Consider the following 19151-nt stretch of genomic DNA (forward strand, 5'->3'; position numbering starts at 1 on the left):
ATAATGTAGTCACTCAGTATGTGTATTGCCCCCCTCTCTCTCTTACTATGTATCAGTGTGTGTGTGTGTGTGTGTGTGTGTGTGTATGTGTGTTACACTGAGTCATTGAATGTATTCGTGGATCTTCTTATTGGCAGGGGATCCTGTGCCGCTAACTTCCATGATTTACAAGGGCTGACTGTAATTACAATCTGTGACACAGTACAGTTCAGGGTGGCATCTTACCTTATGCTTGATGCTTCTCGTGTTTGCTCCTGAATGACCTGAGTGAAGCGAATGAATGATACCCCATACCCTCTCCGCCCCTGCGGTTCAGAACTGAATTGACTAAATAACATGGACAGTCCGTAATAATAATGGGTGGTTAGAGCATTCCTGATCCAGTGAATGTCTGTACAAAAATATATGCACTCCTTGTATTTGTGTAGATTTTCTCCAAGGTTTATGGGATCCTTTGGTGCCTCTACATTGGGCCATCGGTTTGTATATGGCATACCCTGTGATGGACTGGCATCTCCAGAACAGGAGCTGAACCTGCCTTGCGCTTGCTACTGGGCCAAGATCTGGCTCTCTGCAACTCTGCTATGAATTGGATTTATAAATGTAATAATAAAAATTCACATAGGAGCAGAGGCCATCACCGTATTATCAGGTACAAGGCTGCAACTAGTCATGCATGGCATGCCAGTCAAGTTCAGTAGCCACTGTTCATACCAATGTTTACTCATACCAGTCTAGTTTAGAGTCACTGAGAATTCAAATAATCAGGGAGGGAATGCAAACACCACACAAACATCATGAAGCCTGGACTCTGGAGCAGTGGTGAGCAGTGTAGCCAACAAGAACAGTGACCCAAGAAATTTTCTCCATCCATCCATCATCTGAATGTACACCATCCTGTTTTAGGGTGACTAAAAGTCAGGGCCTGAAACTGAAATTGTGTCTTTAACATCTGATGGTATTAAAATGAGGTGACTCTTATCCTATTCAGGGTTTGTTCCTGTCTTGTACCAAGGCCTGAACTGGTTAGATGACTGGAATTTATGCCCATGACCCACAACAAAACCAAGTGGTTTAAAAGATGATTTGTGAATTTTTGTCTATATAGGATATGTGGAAGCAACAGAATACCTCCTAAAAACCTCCTAAATCTCCATGTGCTTTATTTGCTTCTTTATTTTAATGCACTGGGTTAAGGTTGCAGTAGTTTTCAACTACCTGATAGTTACCTGGCTAATGGTTTCGTTTGGCCCTAAAATGATTTTCTCTATTTCTTCATAGCCTTCTACTGAGTTCAGATGACTGCTCATGTTTCCATCTCCTCTGCTGACTTTGAAGTTAAAGTTAGAGGAAAGCTGGTGAGCATTGGCCCTGCAGGGTCTGTCTTATTGACATATAGGCTGTGGGGATTAAGCCACAGATCCCCGGGGTGAATATTTTAACAGAGGACAGATGAAAAGAGCCTCTCCCTTGCTAATCACCCAGGTTTCCATGTAAATTCAAAGACCCTGCCCCTTTAAATCCTGGGATAATGAGAAATCCCATCTGAAAGTTGCAGCCTCAATTGCGAGGTTCCCTGGACAGACTATTCTTCTCTCTCCGATCTACAAACACAGAGGGAAAGGATTAGACTCTGGTTTACAGGTGGTCGAAATGAGGTGTAATCCCTTTGCAAACATGCCTCTGATAACAGACAGCAAGGAATCTTCAAACAGGGTGAGGTGACCAGCTGAGAAAACTGAAGGGAACGGCTTGCTGCACATTGAGATCTCTCTGGCTGCGGCATCTTCCCTGCCATGCCAGACAACTGCCAGCTAAAACTCATCATGCCAATGGGCAGTAGTATGCCTTTGTATGCATGCAGATAGTTTGATGCAGTACAGCAGTGGTCCCCAACCTTTTCACACCAAGGACCGCTCTACTAGAAGCAAATTTGTCCAGGGACCATGGGGGTTGGGTTGGGTTATGGAGGGGTGGATTTTTAGGGGTGGGTTCGTAGGGCAGTTTTATACACAATTTACATTACAGTTCTATTATTATTAAGTTATAATATCATAATAGTAATTATACAGCTTACCATAATGCAGAATCAGTGGGAGCCCTGAACTTGTTTTCCTGCAACCAGACGATCCCATCTGGGGAAGATGGAAGACAGTGACACGCGAAGTGTGTTGCTTATATTCAGTCTACTCTGTAATCTCGTTTTGGTGGCTGTCACTGCAGAAAACGCTGCCTCACAAAGACTGGATGTTGGAAATGGAAGCAGCTTCAAAAGTTTCTTTCGTGTTAATTTTAATCTCCTCCTGCCTACAAATTATGCTGATAAGAATTTTTCTCAGCATTTCCTTGCGATAATACACTTTCAGAATGCGAATGATCCCCAAACCCAATGGCTAAAAGCACTGCTGTGCAATTGGGCGGGAGGAATTCAACGCAAACATTATCTGAATGTGGAAGTATGTTGTGAGCAGCACAGTTATCAATCAGAAGCCGAATAATCCTCTTCTTCTTCTTCTTCATATTGTGAGGTTTCTGAACTATTTTGGGATCCCCCCACACCCAACGGGAACGTCACACTGAAGTGCATCCCGAAGCGTGATTGCAGCATCTGTGTAACACTGTTTGTCCACTGCCTGGGCATGGAAACAGCAGGCTCACAGCGTGTTGTCCTGTTCACGGAGGTCCCAAGAGAGATTAAAAACCACACATTTTCTTGAATGAGTGCCGCATTAATGGGAATGTTTATTGAAGGAGCATCACTGAACCACATAAAAACGACTTTTTCGCCGTCTTCAAATGCAGCAGTTCACATACGTTTGCAACCCAAGATTTTTCTTCTTTTTTGCATATAACAAAGACATGTGCATTGCATTTGTCATTCCAACAGATTGCACATCACATTAACACTGTTACCATTTTTTCGTGTCTGCCGTTTCTATAGAAGGGTGACAATGAGTTAAATTCCGATGGATGTTTTACAAATGTTGACGAGCAATAAGCAAAAGGTATCAGTGAAAACCACAGAAAACAAAAACAGCAAAAAAACAGTACGAGAAAAGTTCGAAGAAAGAACATTTTTTTTTACAATGTTTCTGTTTGGGGATTGATGTGCAAACGTGCACAACTGAGCTGCGACCACAGAACTAACTGCTCTGTGGATGATTCATTCAAGCATTTCAAGGTCACTTCGTTGTACTGAAAGTATCTGCTGCTGAATGTACTTAGTAGTAATGATATTTCTATAGACTCGTGTCATATGGGAAACTGTCAGAAACATAAAAATACTTTGTTGTAATACTCTCTCACTTCGGTCTCTCCTCTCTGTGTGCCGCTGCAAAGACCCGCCCGCCTAGCGTTCTGAAAAGTGTCCTCAGTGAAGGGGGCAGCCTTTGCTGGGGTTGAGGACCCCTGCCGTACAGGATTGAAGGGCACTATGCAGTTATCACATTTGTTTTAATGGATGTATCAAAGTACAACATGTAAAGTTAAAGCAGCTAAAGGCTTCCTTAATGGTGCTTACATAAAGTAAGTTATTTGGCAACCTTCTCATGCCCTTGAGAAGAAAATTATCAACAGTGGCAGCATCACTTTTACATCACCACACCCTTAGGAGGCCATACACTCTTAAAAATAAATATCAGTTTACTGGGTTGTGTGATTATTCATTGAACCTTTGCTTAACAAAGAACTGTCTCGTTCTTTGCATTTGAGATTTAGTTTGTTGGGCTTTGAAAATCAGGAACCCACTGGTATTTCACAAATCTGTTGTCATCTACTCATGCTGTACATGAAACACAAACCAGATCATAAAGGTTTGGGACACAAGCAGGCAATTCCCAGATAATTGTCAAAAAAAACTGAACAGTGTAATGATTCACAATGAGACCATCCAACATTAGACTAGTCCAAAATGGCGGCTGAACAGAGGACGAAGTGACTGGAAACCAGAGGTGACATCCAAAGTCATTGTTCCTTCACTCGGAGCTGCAGACAGAAGAGGAGATGCATTACATGAGTGTGCCAACCCTCAAACTGGGGTGGAATTACCATTTGACGAGCCATGAAGTTGTCTCACAAGCGCACGTGTGTAACACTGATTACTTATGGAACTCGATATGGGTTTAAATAAAGTCATTTCTGGTGGATGGTTCTTTTGGGAACCAGAAATAGTTCTTATATGACATTGTTCTGAAGAATGACTCTACATTTTAAAGAGTGTAATTGGGACTGAAAGGAATGTCTGCTTAGTGGTAGGTACCTGTGCCCAACCCTGCTAGTTCAGTCTTCATTTGGTCCGTTTCTTCACCCACGCTGGCATATGCCAGGACAGCCAGTACCAAGAATCTTATGAGGTACAGTCTTAGCTTTGGCTATCGAGGGGCATCATTGTTCAGCAACCTTGTATTTCTTGATGTGGATGTTTATGAAAAGTAACTTTAGGATAGAAAATGATGGAGAAGCCTTAAGAGGGATATTGTTCTGTACATACTTTAATCATATTTTTCATTCATGGGTCTGAAAACATTGTGTTAATACAACTGTAATTGCCTTCTTTGTATTTTTACTAGCTAAACATTAATCTTTTTGAACACTGTAGGCTGACACAGTAGTGACTTTTGTAAATTAGTATTTTTTAGTGAGCATTCCAACAAGCAAACAAGACAATTTAATTGGAAAAACCCATTTACCACTGTAGACTAAGAAAATGGACCCCCACTGTGTGTGTTTATATATACAAATGTTGCATTATGATGTAGTTTTTTTTATACATGTACATTTGTGTGTAAGTGCCACAAGACCAGAGTGCTATAGAAGAGGAAACTTAGATAAACTGAATAACAGCAGTACTCCTCTCTATGAAGTCACTCTCTTCTGGCACTGGATTCAAATCCCTGGCCATGACTTATACGACGAAAAGATGACCTGGTTTGGCAAACATCTAAACTGCTGGGAAGCCATGCATCCACATGGTAACCCTGTGATCAGGCTTACTGAGTGCTGGTTTTGAAAGAGGAGCAAATCTGCAAACATACCTACGCCCTGGTCCCACAAAGGCTCCCCATTTCGAGGCGTAATTGCTTAGTAGTTAAAGGTTACAACTACAAATCCCAAAGCTGTTTGTTCAATTCCAGCCACTGGTTCCTGCTGTGACATTTAGCAGGTGAAAACTTTAACTGAAAACTCAGAACTTTATTCTGACTGCATTTAATACCAATGAGCAAGCTTGTATCTGGGTGATAAACTTCTGTGACTATCATTTGGCTTCCATTTATGATGTGGAGTTTTTAGTTCAATCAATCAATCAATCAATCAATCAATCAATCAATCAACCAATCAATCAATCAGATAGATAGGCTCAATGGGGGGTGCTAGAGCCTATTGCAACTAGCACTGGGTGAAAGGCAGGAACAAATGCTGGACAGGGCGCTAGTCAGGATCAATTTAAGGTTGCTAATGCACCTAACGTTCATGTCTTTGGACTGTGGGAGGAAACTGGAGTACCAGGAGAAAACCCATGCAGACACGGGGAGAACATGCAAGCTTCACAAAGGCAACACCCAAGATGTGAAACCTGGTCTCTTTACTGCAAGGTGGCAACCCTGTGCCACTGTGCTGCCCTATCATATATAGAAGAACGTTTCACCAATCTTACTTTTCTTTCTATGCACAAATGATTCTTATTCCTGAAGTCACTCATTTCGGAATGCAATTATTTACAAATTAACCCATTTCACCTTCTTATCCTTCAGTGTTCTCCCAAACACATCATCTATACACTTCACTACTTCTTCAGTTTTGCTCTGCCTCTCACTGCTTCATCTTATGAGTCATTGTTATGCCTGCAGCAAGATCCAACTTGCAAGTGTTGCCATCTTGCTCCAGCATTATTAGTCCACATGTTCTGGAAATGTACCAAATCTTCTCTCTTTGTTAGGTTTTCTCTTTCTTTCTTTTTTAATTTTGTGGTGTTTTCTCTAGATTCATTTTGAAGTCATTTGTTGTATAGGTTCTGCACATTTTATCTGCCTGATTGTATAGTATGTTACTTTCTTGAAATACAGTTTAAATCATTGTTGCTAGAGTATATAGTATTCAATCCATATAATATTCACCAGGTGACACAATTTGATGGTCACCTCTTACCTTTCTTAAGACCACTCCATCCGTTCACGGTCAAAACGTGTTCAGAATCGCTGGACTTTTCTTTTTTAGGCTATTACTTAATTACCATTGCCATAACCTCAATGCAGCAGCAGCACCACCTAGTGGATATTATCAGCACTATTAAATGGTTGCTGCCTTTAGTCGGCTTTGAAGAATTGAAGCTGGTAAATATGAAATCAATAGGCTGTTTCAAAATAATCAATGTTTAATAAAGATTTACACTGTAGTAATAAGTGCTTTATCGATTGCCACAGTGTTTCTATAAGTTATAGAATGTATTGTTAAGAAGTTTTGTTAAGGTCTGATTACATAATAAGAAGTGACTAACCTAATTAACTGCAAGTAATCCCTGTTCTGAAATGTTACTATAACTTTTCCTTTTTTCACATTTATGAGCTGAATAAGGATTTTCTTTCTAAATCCACGGTAATAAAAGATGAGTGTCTGTATGTCTGTCATTCCAAAAAAATGGCACATCACAAACATTTGCAGTTACAAAATTGACTGCATTTGTCATTCCAAAATATGGCACATCACACACATTGAACTACTTTTACAAATCCAATACCGAATGGCATTTAACAGAGACATATGCATTACACAGTGCACTGCACACCTTAGTACTGAGGTCTATGCTGATTACTTTGATTTCAAACCATCTTAAGACATGCAGCACAGCTAATTAGAACAGAATTTCATACTCACATACAGTACAGTTTCCCCCTGGAGCCAAAGTCAGTCTGTCTGTCTGTCTATCTTTGACATTCACATGACTAGGGCAGGGGAGGGGTCTGATTGGGGTAGAAAAACAAAGAGGAGTTATGGGTAACTGGTCCTTTAAGTAGAGTTCAGGGCCCATCCATTTGGTCACATCAGAATACATTGTGGTCTGTTGGCAACTGACCAGCGCTTCAGTGTAGAAGTGATGCTAGAGCTGCTCTAAAAGTCACTCCAGGTTTGGTGTCAATGGCTCCTAGTAAACTAAGTCTCTTATAACAAGCAAATTAATGCTAAGTCTCACAGAGAAGATGGTAACAGAATGGGCAATAAGAAGGGAGAGTGTTGGTGGCATCTGGAGAGAGTCAAGGGGACAAGTTTGCTAGAAAGCACACAGACAGATCCTATCCTGGTAATAACAGGCTCAAAAACACTTTAAATAACCTTTAAAACAAATTCTTTAACAGAGTCTTCTATCAGTCTAGCAAAATGTCTTTGCACTTTGGGAGGAAACCAGCAGACCCAAAATGACACCCTTTAAAATATTTAGGAAGAGCATGCAGACTTTTCCCAAGATCCAAAACAGGGATTTGAGTACTTGTAAAGGTGCAGCCCTTCGACACAATGCCAACCACTTTCAGTTGAGGGAAAAAACAGTGCCTATAAAAACATATTCACCCCTTGGAAGTTTTCATATTTTATCATTATACTGTACATTGAATATAGTGGATTTCATTTGGAATCAATAGAAAAAGACTGTTTAATGCTAAAGCAAAAATAGATCTGTGCAAATTTGTCCAAGTTAATTTAAGATATAAAACACAAACAAGTGATCATATAAATTTTGACTCCCTTTAATATGTCACGCCTATTCCATCAGTGGTACAGCCAATTGGTTTAGAAGTTGCAGAATTAGTTCCAATGAAGGTCACCCGTCTGTAGATATTGTGGCCTAACCTGCTATCTAATTAAATAATAATTAATTAATGAATTAATTAATAAGAGTTACACAAATCACAAGTAAGGTATAGCAGACCTTTATTTTCAATTTTTGTGAAGAAAATAACAAAAAAGACTTTATTATGATTACTTTTTTATAGATTCATTTAAAAACAGAAAAAAGTTTGGGAAATAGGTTTTGTCTATATAGCATTTGTCAGGTGTGTGTTCATGAATGGAAAAAGTATACAATTTTGAGAAACAAATTCATTGTTTTTGTAGATCAACTTTTACTGATAAACTGATTTACGCATAAACATTTAGATTTTAAGGCCAAACATTAAAAACAAGAAAGCAGATATTAAAGTTTTGTCTTGTTAAATTTTCAGTCACAACCTCCTCCGCAGTCACCACAATCTCCTCCGCCGTCATAACCTCCTCCGCTGTCACCACAATCTCCTCCTCCACTGTCACACCCCCCTCCGCTGTCACACCCCCCTCCGCTGTAACAGTCCCCTCCGCTGTAACAGTCCCCTCCACTCAAGTCTCCAAAGTTACAGTGTCCTCCACTTGAAAGTCCACTGTCATCATGACTTATGTCAATGTCAAAGCCACCGTCGAATAATGATGAACTCTTAGCATAACTAGAAACTTTCTTCTTTGCCTTCTTCTTTGATTTCTTTTCCTCTTTCTTGGAGTGTTGAAGTCCCATATTCTGCAACAAGATATAAAATGTTGAAAAGAGCATAACTTAAAGGAAACCACACCTTGGTAACCTCAAATATCGGTGCTAAGGATGCAATTGACTTATCACAGTAAATTTAACTTTCTTCAGAGCATTACTTGGCACCATAGTCTTGCATTGCATGTCCTGGTTTGCAAGTGAATAATATTTTTGAATTCTTTGTTTACTGTTTTAAAAACAGAACTACATTTTGCAATGTCTTTGGGTTAGTGAAGTAGATGGCTCAAGCTAAATAACTGTTGTACTTGTTAAGAAAATGGGATATTCGGGAAGCATATATATATGTTTTTCATCATATTAAGCTGTACTTACACTTTACAGTAATAAAGTTAGGGTTTTTTTAGAACAAAATCATGTGAATGTTATGTACAGTACACCTCTGTTATCACTTCTGCTGATCAGATGAAGCCTCAAGTTTACTAAAGGGTGATCAAAACTTTATGACTTTGAGGATATCAAGCAATACTGTGTGCTGTGTGTTCAGCTTGTCATATTTATAAATATTTGAATGACTAATTCCAAGCCATCTTAAGTCTGTTACTGCTCCTCATCTTGATTCACTCCAGCTGGCATACAGGACAAATACATCTGTGGACCATGCCATAAGCATGGGCCTACACTTTTTGCTTGTGCATCTGGACTGTAAAGGGACTGATGCCAGAATGTTGTTAACAGACTTCTGTTGAGAAGTTGACACCATTGTTTGTGAACTAGAAACTGTATGTTCAGATGAGCTCCCACCTCTCAGATTATCTCCATATCAGCACATGTGCTCCTTTAGGCTGCATACGTACCCCATCCTCTATTATTTGTACACCAACGACTTTAGGTTCACTGACCCTTCAGTAAAAGTCATTAATTTGCTAAGAATACCACCATTATTAGACTAATTACTAAGAGTAATGAACCAGCATACAGAAAGGTGACAGAAGTGAACCAACTTTTGCCTTGGTGCACTGCCAACCACCTGGGCCCTCATTTAACATTTATATTTGTATGTATGCAGAGAAAGAACCCCCGAAATATGTGTATACAACTTCCCACGCAAACGTCAGGATTTATAAAAAAAAACCATGCAGATATTTCAGGCAAAACCTACCAGTGCGTATGCAACATTTTGGAGAAACTGGGATACAATGACACCCTCCATCAAGTAGGGAAATACAGGCAAACCAGCTAAATGACAACTTACATGTATAATGATTCAGCGGTGGGCTGACGCCCTGCCCGGGATTTGTTTTCCTGCCTTGTGCCCAGTTTTGACTGGGATTGGCTCCAGCAGACCCCCGTGACCCTGTAGTTAGGATATAGCAGGTTGGATAATGGATGGATGGATGGATAATAATTCATATCACCTTGTCGTTATTATTGTATGTGCTGACATGACAAACACATTACACCACAAAAGTGAAGAATATAATACGCATAGTCAATTTCATTTTCCTTTTTAAACAAGGCCAATGTCGTGTATTTACACTAAAACCCATTTTTACATTTTTTGCCAGTTCACATCATGTGGTAGAAATCTAGCATATTGATTAAAGAAAGAAATGCATCCTCTCCCAGGACATGTTTGATAAAACCACATCTTCCCCGTGTCCCACAGGCCCAACACAGTCCCAAACACTTAAACAGTTCAAACACTCTTCCCCTGTGGGGCACGTCTTCCCCGTGAACCCCACAGGTATAACACAGTCCCAAAGCACCTTACTTTAAACACAGCAATCCTTCCGCTGGCCCCACCACTCCTCTCAGGCAACCTTGTCCTCTTCCTCCTGATTCTGGCCCTGAGAGGTGGTTGCTGGCTCCTTTTATGGCCCTCCCGGGAGTGCTCCTGTTGCTTGCTCACCTGTTCCCAATTGCACTCCCGTGTGGGCCCCGATGATTAAACCACTAGCGGCCATCCCGGGTCCCCACAGGGTTGGGGAGAACTCCATTTCCCATGAAACCCTGCGAGAAACTGAGGCATCATCAACCAGGGAGGCTGCCACCAACCGTCCCGGGGGAGGTACTGAGAAGTCCATGGCTGCTCCCTCGGACCATATACAGCAGGGTCGTCCCGACCGGGCATAGGACCCAGCTGTCCATTACAATATACATATATATGTCCATAAATATTTGGACAGAGAAAACTTTTTTCTAATTTTGGTTCTGTACATTACCACAATGAGTTTTAAATGAAACAACTCAGATGCAGTTGAAGTGCAGACTTTCAGCTTTAATTCAGTGGGTTAAACAAAACGATTGCATAAAAATGTGAGGCAACTAAAGCATTTTTTTAACACAATCCCTTCATTTCTGTGGCTCAAAAGTAATTGGACAATTCACTCAAAGACAAAACCAAAATTAGAAAAAAAGTTGTCTCTGTCCAAATATTTATGGACCTAACAGTATATATTATATATATACTAGCAAAATACCCGCGCTTCGCAGCGGCGAAGTACTGCCTTAAAATTTATATTAAGAAGAAAATTAAACCTTTTTAAACTGAGGGAAAGTATACCAATAATTATTTGTTAAGGATCTCTTTGTATACCGCATTGTCAGTTTGGCCCTCCGGTTGTAATATGACCAAGCTGTGCGCTGAGCTCACTCTTGAGCATGCAACGTACAGTTGGCCATGTGAAAAGCAATCTTGTTTCAAATCTCACAGCTTAGATTGCTGCTCTCATAATCAGTTTGAGTTTCATGGTTTGTTTCAATTACGACAGTATTTGCAAGACTTGTGTTGAAGTGACATTCGGCATCTGTCAAGCGTTGTAAGCATACAACCGGTTTCATCGATAACTTCACGTCCAGCTTTTGAGAGTTTAAACATTCATAAACATCAAAGTGTCTACTACTGAAATCGTCACCTGTGAATCTAAGATGTTTAAGAGGCATTGGCGGTTGTCGAAAGGTGTAAAATATTTGGCCATTTCGGTACACTTGAAAGTGACAACCGAACAATTCAGCGGCAGTCATCAACTCACATGCAGAACCATAGGTGAAGGGCTTAAGCATTTCACTCTTATAGTGCTCCTGTGTAGTATAATTATCTCCTGTACCGTCATCAGTCCACACCTTGAACCTGTCCCAGTCATTCAATACATAAGACACAATGTTCCTCCGGAGTGAGCCTGATATGGCCGTGCAATATGTAGCAAAGAGAATGGAAAAGGCAGGTGCCATCTCCGGGCATGGAAACCACTCGGTAAGTGACAGTTCTTTGATCGATGGTGATCACCTCAATAGACATGTTAATGGGGGTATGGTTGGAACGATAAAGGAAATGGGTACCTGAACAATGTAAAGTAAGTCTAAAATACCTACACAATAACTATAATTGTAATAAACGAACAATAAAACTGTGGAGAAGCCGTGGATTAAATAAAAAGGCTGTAGTTATAAACACGGAGACGTGAATCCCATGGTGAAGCAAGGAAGGGAATGTAGAGACTGGAGCGACGGACGGCATTATATAGGCAGGCAGCCAACAACGTGGGAGGCGTTGGGATGGGGGGCCCAACGCGGCCTCACACAGTGCCCGAGCTGCAGGCTATATGTACATAAGTAGGATTCAGTTAGCGTTGAGAACCTGCGTACTAAATTTCTTGAAGATGGGCCCATAAGTAACAAAGACTGTTGGAAAGTTCAATATGGCACCCGACAGTGCCGTTATACCATCAAAATAAGTACGTACATCGGTTTCGGTTAGCGCAGGGAAGCCACCTACCAAATTTCGTGAAGATGGGGCCATACATAAGAAAGTTCAACATGGCGGACGTTGTCGACCGTTATGACCGTTACGTGTAGAATTTCGAAATGAAACCTGCTTAAATTTTGTAAGTAAGCTGTAAGGAATAAGCCTGCCAAATTTCAGCCTTCTACCTACACGGGAAGTTGTAGAATTAGTGATGAGTGAGTCAGTCAGTCAGTGAGGGCTTTGCCTTTTATTAGTATTGATATATATATACATATATATATATATATATATATATACAGTATGTCAGTTCAGATACAGTCGACCCTTGATATACGACCAGCCTGAAATGCGAACAACTTGGTTTACGACCAAAATTTTTGTTTTGAATTACGATCAACGTCTTCAGTTACGACCCGAATGCTGTCACGTGTATCCGATTGTGCGATTGTAAACAAACAGCCGAGAGCATTCGTAAGCGTCAGTCGGAGCCCAGATACGTGTGTTTGTGGACGTCATTTCGGTCAGTGCAGTGATATATTTAATTTATTTCAATAAGTGTTATCAAAATGGCCCCAAAAAAGCTAGAAAAGAAGCTAGGGAAGGAAGAGAAGGTAACGAATGTAAAGAAAGTGATCACAATTGAAACGAAGAAGGAAACTGTGCAGAAACATGAGTGTGGCGTTCGTGTGACTGATCTCGCTAATATGTACAGCATGTTGAAATCCACAATCTCGACAATTTTACAAAAAAAAAAAGATTTGTAAAAGGAAGCTAGTGTTGTTAAAGGTGTTACTCAAATTAGTAAGTCACAATCAACAGTGTTAGATGAGGTAGAAAAGCTATTATTAGTGTGGATAAACGAAAGGCAGATGGAAGGTAATAGCCTATCTGAGTCTATAATTTGTGAAAAAGCTAGGGCTATAAATGCAGATCTGTTAAAGGATAAGCCATCAACAAGTGATAGTGGTGAAACATTTCGTGTCAGTAAAGTGTGGTTTCACAATTTTAAAATGAGAACTGGGATTCATAGCGTAGTTAGGCATGGTGAAGCAGCCAGTGCTGATAAAAAGGCTGCCGAAAATTAAATACACCACTTTGAAATGATAACACCGAGAAATGGCTTTTGCTCTCATCAAGTTTTCAACTGTGATGAAACTGGGCTTTTCTGGAAGTACATTAGAAAAATTATTGGTGTTTTTGGTAAATTATGCACATTATACAACCCTTTTTTATTATGAAAAAATTAAGTAAGTGTTGCTGTGAAAGGTTTGGAATGTATTATGGGTATTTGCATTATTTCTTATGGGGAAAAATTGTCTTGACTTACAACCAACCTGAGTTTACAAGCAGCCCTCACGAACGAATTGAGTTCGTTAAGTCAAGGGTCCATTGTATATCTTCTTATATAATATGCTACCGTGGCTGTCTGTTTGTCTGTCTAGGATTTTAAATCACATGTAGCTCACAAACCGTTTAACCTATTGACCTGAAATTTGGTACACATTACTATGTGACTTCTACTATCTGCTTTTGGGGTGATGATTGACCTCCAAGGTCATAGGTCAACCCAGGAAGGTCATCAAATATTAAATAGCCTGTAGCCTGAAATTTGGTACACGTATACTACGCTGAAACACTCCACTACAGCTTTATATTAAAAGTGAAGAGTTTTGGAATTATTACTCTTTTTTATTTTTATTTTATTTTATTGTAGAATCAACTCTTGGCAGTGGGCAGAAGTTTGGTCATGCGGTGCAGGGGTATGGGCACCATTCTCAATCTCTACCACATTTGCCGTCACTTCCCCTACCTTTTCATATCTTAAATCATTCTTGAGTAATTGCAACACAAACACAGACTTAATCAGTTTTAATGTGAAAAGATGCCAATGAAAGAAAAGAAGAAGTGGGCCACTAGGGTGTAGAAAGGAAGAGCTGCTCAGGAAGCAGCAAGCACATCAACCTCTGAGCAAACGAATGCTAAACGTACAGAGAAAGAGTCTGAAAACTACAAGTCAAGTGTATTCACTGCACGTTATTGTGCAGTGTGCCATTACTGGTAGTATATACAGTAAATACAATACAATTTATTTTTGTATAGCCCAAAATCACACAAGAAGTGCCGCAATGGGCTTTAACAGGCCCTGCCTCTTGAAAGCCCCCCAGCCTTGACTCTCTAAGAAGACAAGGAAAAACTCCCAAAAAAACCCTTGCAGGGAAAAAATGGAAGAAACCTTGGGAAAGGCAGTTCAAAAGGAGACCCCTTTCCAGGTAGGTTGGGCATGCAGTCGGTGTCAAAAAGAAGGGGGTCAATATAATACAATACACAGAACAGAACAAATCCTCAGTTATTTTGACCATATTAAGTAAATCAAACTCATTTCCCCTATATTAAAATATTATTTTAACAGTGGGTCTTATATTCGCCTAAATATTAAGTTAAGTTATGTAATGTATTAATAAATACTGTTTGCTTTTGTATTTATTGTTAACTAGCAGAATACCCGCGCTTCGCAGAGAAGTAGTGTGTTAAAGAAGTTATGAAAAAGAAAAGGAAACAGTTTAAAAATAACGTAACATGATTGTCAATGTAATTGTTTTGTCATTGATATGAGTGTTGTTGTCATATACAGTGGTGTGAAAAACTATTTGCCCCCTTCCTGATTTCTTATTCTTTTGCATGTTTGTCACACAAAATGTTTCTGATCATCAAACACATTTAACCATTAGTCAAATATAACACAAGTAAACACAAAATGCAGTTTTTAAATGATGGTTTTTATTATTTAGGGAGAAAAAAAAATCCAAACCTACATGGCCCTGTGTGAAAAAGTAATTGCCCCTTGTTAAAAAATAACCTAACTGTGGTGTATCACACCTGAGTTCAATTTCCATAGCCACCCCAGGCCTGATTACTGCCACACCTGTTTCAATCAAGAAATCACTTAAATAGGAGCTGCCTGACACAGAGAAGTAGACCAAAAGCACCTCAAAAGCTAGACATCATGCCAAGATCCAAAGAAATTCAGGAACAAATGAGAACAGAAGTAATTGAGATCTATCAGTCTGGTAAAGGTTATAAAGCCATTTCTAAAGCTTTGGGACTCCAGCCAACCACAGTGAGAGCCATTATCCACAAATGGCAAAAACATGGAACAGTGGTGAACCTTCCCAGGAGTGGCCGGCCGACCAAAATTACCCCAAGGCGCAGAGGCGACTCATCCGAGAGGTCACAAAAGACCCCAGGACAACGTCTAAAGAACTGCAGGCCTCACTTGCCTCAATTAAGGTCAGTGTTCACGACTCCACCATAAGAAAGAAACTGGGCAAAAACGGCCTGCATGGCAGATTTTCAAGACGCAAACCACTGTTAAGCAAAAAGAACATTAGGGTTCGTCTCAATTTTGCTAAGAAACATCTCAATGATTGCCAGGCCTTTTGGGAAAATACCTTGTGGACTGATGAGACAAAAGTTGAACTTTTGGAAGGCAAATGTCCGTTACATCTGGCGTAAAAGGAACACAGCATTTCAGGAAAAGAACATCATACCAACAGTAAAATATGGTGGTGGTAGTGTGATGGTCTGGGGTTGTTTTGCTGCTTCAGGACCTGGGAGGCTTGCTGTGATAGATAGTAGAATTCATGGTTCCGTCTACCAAAAAATCCTGAAGGAGAATGTCCGGCCATCTGTTCGTCAACTCAAGCTAAAGCGATCTTGGGTGCTGCAACAGGACAATGACCCAAAACACACCAGCAAATCCACCTCTGAATGGCTGAAGAAAAACAAAATGAAGACTTTGGAGTGGCCTAGTCAAAGTCCTGACCTGAATCCAATTGAGATGCTATGGCATGACCTTAAAAAGGCGGTTCATGCTAGAAAACCCTCAAATAAAGCTGAATTACAACAATTCTGCAAAGATGAGTGGGCCAAAATTCCTCCAGAGTGCTGTAAAAGACTCATTGCAAGTTATCACAAACGCTTGATTGCAGTTATTGCTACTAAAGGTGGCCCAACCAGTTATTAGGTTCAGGGGGCAATTACTTTTTCACACAGGGCCATGTAGGTTTGGATTTTTTCTCCTAAATAATAAAACCATCATTTAAAAACTGCATTTTGTATTTACTTGTGTTATATTTGACTAATGGTTAAATGTGTTTGATGATCAGAAACATTTTGTGTGACAAACATGCAAAAGAATAAGAAATCAGGAAGGGGCAAATAGTTTTTCACACCACTGTATATATATATATATATATATATATATATATATATATAGCAAAATACCCATGCTTGGCAGCGAGAGAGTAAATAGAAAAGGAAACATTTTAATAATAACGTAACATGATTGACAATGTAATTGTTTTGTCATTGTCGTGACTGTTGCTGGAATATATATATATATATATATATATATATATATATATATATATATATATATATATATATATATATATATATATATATATATATATACACACAGTATACACACAGACACACACACACATATATAAATTGTACACACACACATATATATACACATATACATATCTACATATATACTGTATATACACATATATATACAAATCTACATATATATATATCTACATATATATATTAGGGGTGGGACTCGATTAAAAAAATTAATCCAATTAATTAGAGGCTGTGTAAGAATTAATCTTGATTAATCGTATGTAATCGCACACGTAAATTTGCCCCAAATCGCAAATGTTTTGTTTTAATTTAAAAGGGTTTTAGTGGGCGACAGAATCAAATAATAGACATGGACATGAATATTGTAAACTCAAGCTGTTTTAATTTATGAAAAAAAAAAATGCTTTTAAACTGCATTTGAATTCAAAACAGAAACAAAAATATCATCCCTGGTTAAAATTGGGCAGACTTAAAAATTTTAAGAAATTATTTTCTTGACCAACTTTTGAATTTATTGTGGATAATTTGCAATATACGGGGCTGGAAAACCCCAAACCTTTATGTTGTTTGTTGCTACATCTTTTACACTACGTACTGCGTTGATAGTCAGTTCACGTGAATACGTGGGAGGCGTGATGATGTCACATGAAACTCCGCCCCACGGCCATCCAGCTCAACTCCATTACAGTATATGGAGAAAAATAGCTTCCAGTTATGACCATTACGTGTAGAATTTCGAAATGAAACCTGCCCAACTTTTGTAAGTAAGCTGTAAGGAATGAGCCTTCCAAATTTCAGCCTTCTACCTACACGAGAACTTGGAGAATTAGTGAGGAGTCAGTGAGTGAGTGAGTGAGTCAGTGAGTGAGTGAGTCAGTCAGTCAGTCAGTCAGTGAGGGCTTTGCCTTTTATTAGTATAGATAGAGTAAACATTCACCCTGTAGCCACCAGATGGAACTGTATCTGTGACTTTTGAGCTTTGTGTTGTTTTATTTACAGGTTTATAAGGGCACTATTTGTATTCATTTTACATACATAAAATCAATAATACAAAAGTGTAAAATACAGTATTAATCTAACTAAATAATTTGTAAATAACGACAATTGTAAATTTTTACTATAATAGCCAGGCAAATTGCCAAAAAACCCCATATATTCCCTTTTCATGTGCAGACCTGACCTCAACATATCATATAATTGAAAAACAAAAAAAATTCCAAGCCTAGTTGTATAGCACACTGGTGAGGTCTAATTGTGGGAAATGTGTGTTTCTTTAGTTATCACATTGTCAAAAAATAGAAAACATAAGGAATACATTCTTAAAGTATTTTAAATACAAAAAGGGGTTAAAGAATTTAAATGTGTACAGACTGAAAAGAAAACAAGTGCAGGAGAGGATGATATACACTCCTGAAATGTGTAAAAAGCTAAAGTAACCTGGAGGAATATCCAGATATCTCTCTCTTTCCCAGGTTAAAGGGTGAGAAATATGGAGCCATTGGTAACCTTAGGACCATTAAGGTTCACCCTGAAGTTCCAGATCTCTGATTCTAGCATCTGGTGTTGCAGGTTACGTGTTGCAGGTCATTGTCTCACAGACCTGTATTTTAACAACCTTAACCTTGCTTAAAGCTTCAATGAAACCCCTAACTTGACACACCTACCCACCTGATTCTCTGAAAACCAGAAAAATGTTAAGAATCTGAACCAAATTAATATTAGGAGCTTTGTTTATATTTACATTTATTTACTTAGCAGATGCTTTTATACAAATCAACTTACAAAAGAGTTCAACATAATCATGTAAAAATAAGTCTCGGGTCTGTTTGAGCGCAAGCGTTACAGGACAAGGTTACAAAATTGATCATCACACATGAAGAGCTCAGAACAATAAATACTTACAGTACAATAGCCAATATCAGTTAGACAAGATTTCACCAAATGACACAGTCTACAAATGCTTTTTATAAACATTGAGAGAGTTGGAATTTCAAATGGAGTCTGGATTAAGATTTGATACCAGGTAAGATGTTAACTTCACCAGACCCCAGAACCTTAAAAGTGTCTCCATATATCCATCCATTTTCCAACCCGCTGAATCCAAACACAGGGTCACGGGGGTCTGCTGGATCCAATCCCAGCCAACACAGGGCACAAAGCAGGAACCAATCCCGGGCAGGGTGCCAACCCACCACAGGACACACACAAACACACCAAGCACACACTAGGGCCAATTTAGAATCGCCAATCCACCTAACCTGCATGTCTTTGGACTGTGGGAGGAAACCGGATCGCCCGTAGGAAACCCACGCAGACACGGGGAGAACATGCAAACTCCACGCAGGGAGGACCCGGGGCACTGCGAGGCAGCAGCGCTACCACTGCACCACCATGCCGAACTCATTGCTATTCCAAAGAAGGAAAATGTGGAAAGGCACTTTCAAACTGTTCATAAAAAGTATGAAACTG

The 19151-nt window shown here is 39.4% G+C and overlaps 1 protein-coding gene across 2 annotated transcripts in view; it reads right to left on the reverse strand.

The window, feature by feature from the left end:
- Positions 1-8087: 8087 nt before the first annotated feature.
- LOC120514558 (eggshell protein-like) overlaps positions 8088-19151 on the reverse strand; it is a 29391-nt gene continuing 18327 nt past the window's right edge. For both annotated transcript variants that reach the window (XR_005630486.1, XM_039734994.1), the window contains exon 2: positions 8088-8536. Coding sequence is in view for 1 of the 2 variants with exons in the window: in XM_039734994.1 (XP_039590928.1) it covers positions 8207-8536 (330 nt within the window). In the remaining variant the exon portion in view is untranslated. The remainder of the gene's footprint in view (positions 8537-19151) is intronic.

Source organism: Polypterus senegalus, chromosome 14 (assembly GCF_016835505.1).
Source record: "Polypterus senegalus isolate Bchr_013 chromosome 14, ASM1683550v1, whole genome shotgun sequence".
Classification (NCBI taxonomy): Eukaryota; Metazoa; Chordata; class Cladistia; order Polypteriformes; family Polypteridae; genus Polypterus; species Polypterus senegalus.